The sequence below is a fragment of the Malus sylvestris genome, chromosome 11 (assembly GCF_916048215.2).
Source record: "Malus sylvestris chromosome 11, drMalSylv7.2, whole genome shotgun sequence".
NCBI classification, from domain to species: Eukaryota; Viridiplantae; Streptophyta; class Magnoliopsida; order Rosales; family Rosaceae; genus Malus; species Malus sylvestris.
This window is the reverse complement of record NC_062270.1, coordinates 35,969,069-35,980,894: the sequence shown is the minus strand read 5'-3', so window position 1 is coordinate 35,980,894 and position 11,826 is coordinate 35,969,069. Positions and strand designations below refer to the sequence as shown.

The 11,826-nt window shown below is 37.8% G+C and overlaps 1 protein-coding gene across 1 annotated transcript; it reads left to right on the top strand.

Moving 5' to 3' along the window:
• The first annotated feature begins 1,037 nt into the window (after positions 1–1,037).
• Positions 1,038–2,596, top strand: LOC126589928 (epidermis-specific secreted glycoprotein EP1-like). The gene has a single exon (XM_050255376.1). It carries the CDS (start codon positions 1,091–1,093, stop codon positions 2,387–2,389), a length of 1,299 nt encoding a protein of 432 aa, XP_050111333.1. The 5' UTR covers positions 1,038–1,090; the 3' UTR covers positions 2,390–2,596.
• The last annotated feature ends 9,230 nt before the right edge of the window (positions 2,597–11,826 follow it).

Here is an 11,826-nt window from a genome sequence, read left to right as displayed (position 1 = left end):
TGTGTGAGAAGTAAAAAATTGTATGTGGATAGCACACCCCAAATTTAATTGTGATGGGGCTTGATGTGGTAAAACTGGTAAAGGAGGCTATGGTTGGATTGTGCGCGATTTTGCAGGGATGTTGATTGCAGCGGGAGGGGTGGGATGTTTGCTGTTTAGCTCGGCAGCAATGGCAGAAGCTGCTGCCGTACGTGCTGCAGTTCAAACATGTATTGAGATGGGTTGTCAAAATGTGGAGGTTGAATCCGACTCCCTGATGCTTACTCGAATGATCAATAAGGAATATGCAATTGATGCTACTTTGGAATGTTTTATTTATGATATTGGATTGCTGGTAACTCAGCTTGGAAGGGTGAGGTTTATGTTTGTGAAGCGGAATGGAAATGCCATTGCTCATATTGTTGCTTCACACATGGAGGATCTTTCCGGTGGGATACCTTGGGTCCGGAGTTTTTATTTAATATTTTAGCAGAAAATGTAAACGTTCCTATTCATATCTAATAAAATCTACTTTTTCAAAAAAAAAACAAACAGGTACAATGTAATATAAAAAGTTTGTTTCTAGATATGTGTAAATTATATAATATACAAAGTTATATAAATTCGCATATTTGAGAACGCATTATCATAAAAATAATGCTAAAGAAAACAAATTTTTAAATTAAATTTTGTAAATTATGTGGTGTTGATGATTGAATTATTACTTAAGTGTTAATTAAACTAAATTTTGTAAATCATGTGTGTTAGAATAATTAACATGTTTATTTTCTGTTAGTGACACGTAATTTAATTTGTTAATTTAATTTTAAAATTTAGTATCCGAACGTTATCCTTATCATAATATACCATTATCTTATAATAAATCCAACACGATCATTACCGCTTTATACAAAGTGCAGCTGTGCAGGGTAGGGTTGATCAACATTGGCGTCTAAGCAGTCGGTGCACGCAATAATGAATGATGGCTATATCTTAGTAATATTTATCAAAGACCAGATCTGAGAAATGATCCCAATCCAAATTATAAATAGAGGGACTACTAAGTTCTTTAGATCAAACTTGAACAAGCTTTCTACTACATAATTTAACTATGTCACCTTTGCTTTCCCTCTTTCTTTTCTCACTCTTTGCTTTCGTTGCTCAAGCTCAAGTTCCCGCAAATCAAACTTTCAAGTTTGTCAATGAAGGTGAATTTGGGCCTTACATTGTAGAATACGATGGAAACTATCGTATGCTCAGTGTGTTTAGCTCTCCCTTCCAACTTGCCTTCTACAACACCACCCCAAATGCCTTTACTCTTGCTCTTCGCATGGGTTTGACTCGTTCGGAGTCACTCTTCCGTTGGGTTTGGGAGGCCAATCGAGGAAACCCAGTTGGCGAAAATGCCACCCTCGCATTTGGAGAAGATGGCAACCTTGTACTGGCGGATGCCGATGGCCGAGTGGCTTGGCAAACCAACACTGCCAACAAAGGTGTGGTAGGCTTCAAGTTGCTTCCAACAGGCAACATGGTACTTTATGACTCCAAGGGCAACTTTGTTTGGCAAAGCTTTGACCACCCTACCGACACGTTGTTGGTGGGACAATCTCTAAGGCCAGGAACAATAAACAAGCTGGTGAGTCGGGTCTCCGAGACAGAAAACAAAGATGGGCCGTACAGCTTGGTGATGGAGCCTAAGGGAATATTTTTGTACTATAAGAGCAACAACTCTCCCAAATCAATACTCTATTCTCAGTTGTTTACCATTGAGAAAGGCTCACTTGACCATGTCACATTGAATGTTGCACCGGACACAGATGAGGGTTATGCTTATGACATAAGCTTGGAATATCAAGTGGCCAACTCTTCCTCTGGTGGAAATGCCATTCTAGCTAGACCAAAATACAATAGCACACTGACATTCCTTAGGCTTGGAATTGATGGAAATGTCAAGCTGTACACTTACTATGACAAGGTGGATTGGCGTGCATGGGAGGTGACCTTCACTCTTTTCGACAGAGATAATTCGATATGGGAAACCGAGTGCCAATTGCCAGAGCGGTGTGGAAACTTCGGTCTCTGTGAGGACAGCCAATGTGTTGCTTGCCCATCCTCTAAGGGACTATTCGGCTGGAGCAAGGCTTGTGAGCCTGAGAAGCTAGCTTCTTGTGCAGCAAATAGCTTCCACTACTACAAAGTTGAAGGGGTTGATCACTTCATGAGCAAGTACACCCGGGGAACTGCTATAAAGGAGACCGATTGTGGTAAGAAGTGTACTTCGGATTGCAAGTGTTTGGGCTACTTTTACAACCAAGATACGTCAAGGTGTTGGATTGCTTATGATTTAAAAACCTTGACCAAGGTTGCCAATTCTACTCACGTGGCATACATTAAGACACCTAATCAGTAATCACTAGTTTAATATGGGGTGCATTATCACTTGTATTTATTTATTGTCATTTGAACTTAAAAATGTTATTGCATCAATAAATAATTGTTATGATTCTCCAGGTGCATGGAGAACAATATATACATAACAGGGAACAACGAATATATCTTTATGTTCACAATTTGGTTATAAGTATATAATATAATCATCAATGTTTCCGGTGTTTAACCTCTGCTGTGCTTAGCGATCGAGCATTCTATATGCTAAATTAAGTTGGCATATATAATTGAGAGGCATTAGCCTTGAGGAGTAATTGGCTATGCTTAAAATATGTCCTTTCTTCTAGTGATTAATTTGCTTTCAGGTCTTAAAAAATGGGTAATAGTCTTTTCAGTTTTGGTCATACTGATCTTCATTCCAACCACGAAAGGACCAAAGAAGAAAACTAAAAAATAAACCTTAGGAAATATTTAACCCCTGAATATTGACTTTCAATTTATTTTTTTAATGGATATAAAATAGATTAAAGACCAGAGTCACGAGGGTCATCAAACATAAAGCATCATATAACATCACACAACGTCTGTTTAGCCAGGATTGGAAGGTACAAACCCAATTACGTCGGAAAAGATAAAGTGAGCATAATTGGCTAAAGCATCGAAAACACAGTTAACCTCTGCCAAACATGCCTAAAACTAATAGATTCGACGATAGAAGTTGAAAAAAAAAATTCATGCACAAGAGTTTTAAAAGATTCCAAGGCAGAAGCCAAACATGTTGGTATACCATGGGTCCAGCCCATGATGAAGGACATTAAAGGTCGAGCTCATTATAAAGGATGGATGCTAGAAAATTCTAGCATGCAAAAGTAGGATGGGTAGTCTAGAATTATCTAACCTAGAGGTTTGTAGAATATACTAGAAACTAGTAGAATGTCAAACCCTCACCTATAAATATGGGTGTGATGTTGTAGTGATGTAACCGATCAAGAAAGTAGTGAGTAGAAAAGGATCAAGTCCAAAGCTAGAGTTCCACTCCAAGAGTGAGAGTGAGAGTGTTTCACTACACATTGTATGAGTGAAGTTTAGAGTGATAAGTGTGCGTTATACTTTCTTGTATCCATCAAGAAGTTTAGAGTGATAGAAAGTGTGTGTTATATTTTCTTGTATCCATCAAGCCTTGTCTTTGGCTTGGTAAGACTACTCTTGTTGTACTCATCATTTTCATATAGTGAAGATTAATCATTGTTCCATGGACTTAGGCATAAATTGCCGAACCACGTAAATTTTTGGTGTCCATTTTCTACTTTACTTTGTGCATTCTCTATCTTGTAGTACCGACATTCCTAACAAAACATGTCATCCCTTATGCTATCTTTGAAATCAACAAGTTCTATATTTCTATATGGTATCATGAGTTTAGATTTCTAAATTTTCTTTGTGTTATAGCTACCCTAGCTTCCCTTCCCTCTACTTCTTCTTTTCCCAATCTATTTTTAGTTACACAAAGTCGCACGATTTCGGCTCACCAACTTTTATGCCCAATGCAGAATCCTATCCTATCGGATGACTAATTCACTTCACTCCAACTCGTCCGAGGGATCGGAAAAAGTTTTCCCCCCAAAACGTGTCTGCCACACGAACGATCGAATTCGAGAATATGTCGCTAAATGTCGAGGACAAGCTAATGCATGACAATCGTACGAACCACCATAAGACACAAATGAATGCCACCAACTAAGAATTGCAAATAAGTACCAAATGACTAATCTACCCATGCTCTAGCTCAACGATAGCATTGAGGTTGGTCCTTCTCCAATGCCTATAAATAAAACCAAAGACCTTCAAGCTCATGCTCTTCGTCAAATTCAGTCTCTACAATTATACAAACCTCAAATGACTTTCAATCAATCCCATTGCTTTTAGCACAACGCAAATTGCTATTCAGCTACAATCTAAAAGTCTTTCTTCAAAGAAAACACCTCATACGATCCCTAAGATCTAAAACTCTTACAGCTTTGCCTTCTCGTGGTCTGATTTGGTTGATGGGTTCCAACAATCCCTGATTTCCTATATGAGGCACTTACTTCCTGCTTAGTCCAGTTTGGTTTTGGTACCAGTGATCTCAATGGACTTCCCTTGCATTATCTCACCTTTCATGGCCTGAATCTTGCTAAAGTTTTACTCTTTTTTTTTTCTTTTTTCTTTTTTTTTTAACATTTTCAGCTCATTTACTTTTCATGTCATGTAGCATGACTTACCATCCTAGATTTACTTTTGACTTAATCATGTTCAATTTCTCGTTTTAGTTTCTATTTCTCTTTCATTTACTTTTTAGGCAAATACACACAAATTCATATTGAATTCTAAGTCCTCATTCTCTCGAGGCACAAAAATGAACTTAACTGAACTACCCTCCCACTCAGTTCACAATCTTCTGGTTAAGAAGTCAGTTTTACATGCAACCTTACACACACTCGAACACCAATCACTGTCTATTTGCATCCTCCAACAATGGCACGCATATTTTCTCTTTTAGTCAAGTGAATCTTGTGGTATTGAGATCAAAAACAGCACTTCAAACATCTATGTGTTGAACCCGACAGACTCTATCCGAATTTTGATACCAATAAAGCAAAATTGATGTGGAAATATTTTGCCTTCACATTCTCGAAAAAAAAGTTAAGTCGGATTAGGTGAGACGTCTGATTCCATAATTTAGCCCCTACAACATGTGACTCAGTTGCGTGATGGTTTCAATTTTTTGTTGATGTTGATATACTGGACCCTTTGAGAAAGTGATAGAACATTTAAGCAAAAAGACTCATAAGTGGGAATTAAGAGCAATTCCACCCCAGTGGAATTTGCCCAGGACCCAGCACAAAAACAGGGCCAGCACCCTGTCAACCAAGGCCACCCCTCAATTTGACTGGTACCCAGCCCGAGCTGGGCTCTGGACCAGCCCAAAAGAGACTGAGCAAGAAGCCAGGCTATTGGCCTGGCGCGTGCGCTTCACGCAGGCGTGGCGCGAGTGCCCGACAAGGTTTCAGAGCGCGGGCCCGCGTGCAAGCGCACTCAGTCCCCCCCCCGAGTTGGCGACGTGGCTTCCCTTATGCCGTTGGATTTCCAATGGCTAGTTTTCTAGACCGTTGGATTTCCAACGGTAAAAAAAAAATTTAATTTTACTTTTAAAATAGACCGTTGGATCAACGATCAACGGTCCAGGTTTTTTTCACAAAAAGTAAATAAAAAAAAAAGCCCAACGGTCATAAATATGACCGTTGGCCACGTGGCAACTCCCTAGCTCTTGGATTTGAATGTTTTTCAAATCCAACGGTCCAGATTAATTAACTATATTAAAATTCATTAAAAATTATTAAAAAATACAGAAAAATTATTAAAAAATACAGAAAATTTTAAAAAAATTGCAGAAAATTTTGAAAAATGTTAATTTTTTTCCTATAAATACCTAACCCTTATCTTCTACCTTTACACCACATTTCAATATTTTCTACACTTTCTATACTATCTACATTTCAATATTTTCTACACTTTAAGAGAAAAAAATGTCTTCGTGGAAGCTCATTGAAGATGTTACGTTGTGTGAATGTTGGGTTCACACTACTCATGATCCGATTACAGGTAATGAGATGGATAAGCGAGAAATGTGGAGTAAAATTACGAAAGCGTTTTGCGATGTACATGGAGAAAACGCCAGAACTAGTCAAGGTCTTCAAGGTCGTTGGAAAAAACTCAACGCATCATTTACTTGTTGGAAAAACGCCATCTCTCATGCTTCCGGTAACCTCCGTAGTGGGAAAAGTTTAGCGGATCAGGTGACAATATTTTTATTTATTTATATGCATTCCACTCACATTAATATTTTGATTTATTTAATTTCGTATGTAATTTTTATGTTATTTCTTATGTAATTTTTATGTAATTTTTATTTAATTTCTTATGTCATTTTTTTTTTATTTCTTATGTCATTTTTATGTAATTTATATGCATTCCACCCGTATCAATATTTTGAATTTATTTATTTGTGTTACACCCGCATTTTTTAACACTATGTTATCCCACATTTTTATAGACACTACAAGCTCAAGCATTCTACAATTCAAAGAACGGGAACAAATCATTCACTAGATGGGAATGTTGGCAAATTGTCAAAGATTGCCCTAAATACAAAATTGTGGCAACTGGTCCAGAAGTTGTCATGCACGGTATGGGTCTACATAGTTCTCCAGAACCAGACATGGCCGAACAAGAAGCCGACACATTTCAAGACACGGAAGGGACGCCTGAACAAGTGCCCGAGACCCAACCGACTCGTTAGTCCCTCAGGCCCGTAGGTAAAAAGGCGTCAAAGAAAAAATGTAGTTCTTCCAAGAATGACTACACTAAATATATGGATGAACTTGCTCGCCAAGGTGAACTGAGCATGACACGAGAAAAGGTTAGAGATGAGGAAAAAGTTGCTGCTATGGCAGCAATATTAGCAGCTACTGAAGCCCGTGATGCGGCGGCTGAGAGACAAAAAGAAGTAGTTAATCGAGAGAACGAGCTGGTTAGAGAAGCACTTCATCGAGAAAATGAATTGCTTCGAGAAGAAAGGATGGCTCAAGCACTTCATCGAGAAAATGAATTGCTTCGAGAAGAAAGGATGGCTCAAGCAGATCGTGACACTATGAGCAAGTCTCTAGTAGGACTGTCTCCGAATTCTAAATATTTTCGGACATCGGGAAAAAGAGATGTCATGCGAAGGAGGCGTGCAAGAGATGCGGAAACAAGTCAAGGGGGTTCTAGCTACTTTTGTGACAACCATGATCCTAGCACCATATATCCTAACTCGAGAGACTTTGTATAATTTTTATGTATTTTTTATGTTTTTTCTTTCTTTTTTCTTTTGAACTTTATTTAATTTCTTATGTTTTTTTCTTTTTTTAGGTTTGAACTTTATTTATGTTTTTTTCTTATGTAATTTTTTATGTTTTTTTCTTATGTAATTCTTTATTTATTTTTAAAACTTTATTTCTTTTGTACTTTATTTAAACACATGAAATAAGATTACATAAACTCACCAAATAAATTTAAAAACAAAACACACTACATAGAATTACATAAACTCACCAAATAAATAGAATTACATAAACTCACCAAATAAACTTAAAAACAAAACACACTACATAGAATTACATAAACTCACCAAATACATAGAATTACATAAACTCACTAAATAAACTTAAAAACAAAACACACTACATAGAATTACATAAACTCACCAAATAAATAGAATTACATAAACTCACTAAATAAACTTAAAAACAAAACACACTACATAGAATTACATAAACTTAAAAAAAAAATACAATTTATTCTTCAACCACAAGCCTCATTCTAATTATCTTCGCCTTCATGCAATCCCCACTGGTGCTCAATCAAGTCATTCTAGCGGGTTACGTGCCAGTATGGCTCTTGCACATTAGTGTACCGCTGAATGATCAATTCATTGTAACGTCCATCGCGTTCCAACGGCTTGTGTTGCACTGGATCTTTGGTCCCATCATGAGCACAATAGATACGTGTTCTTGAGTTGTTCATCGGATCCGGCTCATATTCATCGACGCCATCATAATCATACTCATCTTCAACAATCATGTTGTGGAGAATAATACACGTCATCATGATGGATCGAAGAGCCTCGACATCAAACATTCTAGCTGCAGCCCTGATAATCGCCCAACGAGCTTGCAGGATACCAAAACAACGCTCGACATCCTTCCTACACCCTTCTTGACATTTTGCAAAGTGTTTTTCCTTTTCAGTCTGTGGATGTGGCACTGTTTTGACAAATGTTGACCACCTTGGGTAAATGCCATCTACAAGGTAGTATGATCCCTCGTATTGGGTACCATTAATGGTATATGTGCATCTCGGCGAGTTTCCTTGCAGCAATTCGTCGAACACTGGGGATTGGGCAAGGACATTTAAGTCATTCTGAGCTCCTGGAACACCAAAAAAAGCATGCCAAATCCATGTATCAAATGAAGCCACCGCTTCCAAAATGATGATTTTGGCTCCTTTTCTGTTGCCATATGCTCCTTGCCACGCACTTGGACAGTTTTTCCAAGTCCAGTGCATGCAGTCCATGCTTCCAATCATGCCAGGGAAGCCTCGCATCTCACCCTTCCTCAGAAGCCTTCGCATGTCCCTTGGCGTGGGTGTCCGGAGGTACTCATTGGTGTAAAGGGCTTCAATTGCAGAGCAAAACCGCATCAGGGACTCTAAAACAGTTGTTTTTCCCATCCTCGCGATCTCATCCACTTGATCTGCAGATACTCCATATGCAAGCATTCGCAAGGATGCCGTAATTTTTTGCTTGGGAATAAGACCTAGAACATGAAAAGCATCCTCTTTTTGCACAAAGTATGAATCATGGTTGCAAATATCACTCATGATTTTGTTGAACAAATTTCGTTGCATTCTAAAACGCCGTCTAAAAATATGATCAGGGAATATGCTATTGGGAATAAAATAATATTCCAATAGATTTTTACCTCGTTTTTCCCTTTTTCTATCGAGGTTTACAACACGTCTTGGTTTGGCTATCTGACCCACGGCTTCCATGACACGGCGGGAATGTGAGGCCTTCTGCCTTTTATGGTGATCATCCTCATCCTCCTCCATGAAGAAAGCCTCATCTCCACCTCCACTTCCACCTTCCTCGAGATTGGCCAATTCTGCCTGTTGTGCCAACAACCTTTGTTGTTGCTCCTGCAACTGTTTATACACCCTTCTTGAAGAAGACATTGTAATAAGAACTCAAGATTTGAAAACGATGAACAAGGATTCTGAGCTAAAAAGAAGGATTGAGCTTGGTGTGAGGATGGATGTAGGGATGTAGGGTTTATTTGGACAAAAAAGGAAAGGATGAGGTTCTGGACAATGCCATGTGGCACTACGTGATTGGTTGAAAATCTTATCGAAATCTTGGCTAAATTATTGTAAACCGGAAGTGACACGTGGCGTGTAAGGATTGGTCGAAAATATTATCGGAAATCTATCCACAAAATAGTACGTTCAGATAATGACACGTGGCATGACGTGATTGGTTGAAAATCTTATCGAAATCTTGGCTAAATTATTGTAAAACGGAAGTGACACGTGGCGTGTCGGGATTGGTTGAAAATCTTAGCGGAAATCTATTCACAAAATAGTACGTTCAGATAATGACATGTGGCGTGACGAGATTGGTTAAAAATCCTATACGAAATTAAAACTATTTTATTTTTTTATTCTTTTAGACAAAATTTAAAAATAGTTTAAATGGGATGGGTGCCAGCGCATTTTGTAGGGATGGAGATCGTTTGTGTCAGCGCATTTTTTCACTAGGTGCCAGCGCATTTTTTTAGGGGTGGAGATGCCTTGGCCTATTACTGTTCATTGGAGTCTGTTACTGTTCATTTGAGTGAATAAATGCGCTGGGTGCTGGCGCAAAGTCCTTAGGGGTGGAATTGCTCTAAGAGGACCTGGATTGTCTGCCCTCTGCCATCTCATCCCCTCTTATTTATGTGGTCATAGTTAAGTCACGTCAACATTTTATATTAATTTTTTATACAAATAATAAGACAAAAAACAATGAGAATATAAAATATTGACGTGATTTAACCGTGACCACAAAAATAAAAGAGGATGGGAAGGAAATGAGATGAGGAGGGCAGACAATCCAGGTTCAAAATGGACATCACATTATCATCGATATCGTCTTAGATCTTTCTTTTTCTTGATAAACCCCAAATCTTTTTTTTTTAGTATAATGATGTGATAAATCGTGCAACTATACAAGGGATAAAGATTAGCCAGTTGCTCATCAGAAGCAACTAAGACACAAGCAAGAAAAGTATTAAAGAAACAATATATAAATAGAGAAGTGTTAAACCCACCCCCTTTTCTTATTTCTCCACCCCACTTAAATGTGAAAATTTCATTAACAACTAGGGGTGGATTTTTTTGCCAAATTGCCATGCCAACCGAATTACCAACCGTGCCATACCGATTTTGTGCCAAATTTTTTGTGCCAACGGTAATGGTACGGTATTGTACCGTACCGAAAGTTTGTGGTACGGTATTGGTAATGGATATCATTACCACGGTATTACCATACCGTACCGAAAAATTAATATAATATATAAATTATATAGTATATAATTATAATATAACACATATTTATAAATTATAATATATATTTATAATATTCTAATAATTTAAAAATAAACCCTACAAACAGTAGACACAAACTAGTGAGTGACTATTCGCTCTCCCTCTATCATTTATGAGACATCAGCAACTAAGGTGAGGTTTAAGTTAAAGGGGTGAGTCTTGTGGTAGTGCCATAGTGTTGCTTTATGCTTCTGTTGAATAATCAATCGGTACTACTAAGGTGAGAAATTTAGGCTACACATTGTCCTTGTATATCTATAGTACTGCTTTATGTTTCCATTCTTTGTTTCAAGCTTATAATTTTCAAGTAATTCATCAACATGTCATGCGACTGTAAATCCATTTGAAGGTGGAAATCCGAAATCCATTTGGGCACTTGTTATGAGAATTTTCTTACGTCGATGCATTTGGTTTATATATCTTTTTCTTATTACAAAGGCACAAAATATAAAATGTTGAACAAAGCAAAAACAGATTTTGTCTCAAAATAAAGTGGCAATTATCATTGTCATACCATGCCAACCGAACATTTGGCAATACCGAACTTCGGTATACCGAAAGTTTGGTATGGTAATGGTAATAGATTTTACCAAACCGAAAGTTTGGTACGGTAATTGGTACGAGGGTTTTGGTACGGTAACCGTACCGAACCCACCCCTATTAACAACTATGTCCTTTTAGAGAATGACCGTAAGGACCTAAACAATAACAAATTGTATTTTGTCAAGTAAGCATTATATTTTTTTCATTAAAAACAAAAATAGTAACAAAAAAAAAGAAAAAACGAAAAAAATCAGAAAACTCCCACCCCGTTCTCACTATTATAACCACGATAAGTGCACAACCACACGCCTCCCTCACGGCGGCATTGATGATGGCTACCTTCTTTTCCACCTTCTTTTCAAATCCTTCCTTTTCCCTTTCTCTCATGACAGTGTACAATCTTGATCCAATTCCAGCAGTGAAAGAGATTGTGTACAGCAAAGGAAGATGGGTAAACCCATGGAGGTGGGCAGTTTTGAGGCTATGGTGGTGCTGCGAAGGTTGGATAGGGTGGAGCCTGGGTGTTGGTGCAGCTGTCGTATTGGGGATCGTGGTGCAGATGGGGTTTGGAGGTCTGTTGCTTCGATGGTTTTGGAATTGGGATGGTTAACCGATTTTTATCATTTTTTTTGTTAAAGAGATATATAAATATATATATATATCCTATATATATTCTAATAAATAAAATTTAAA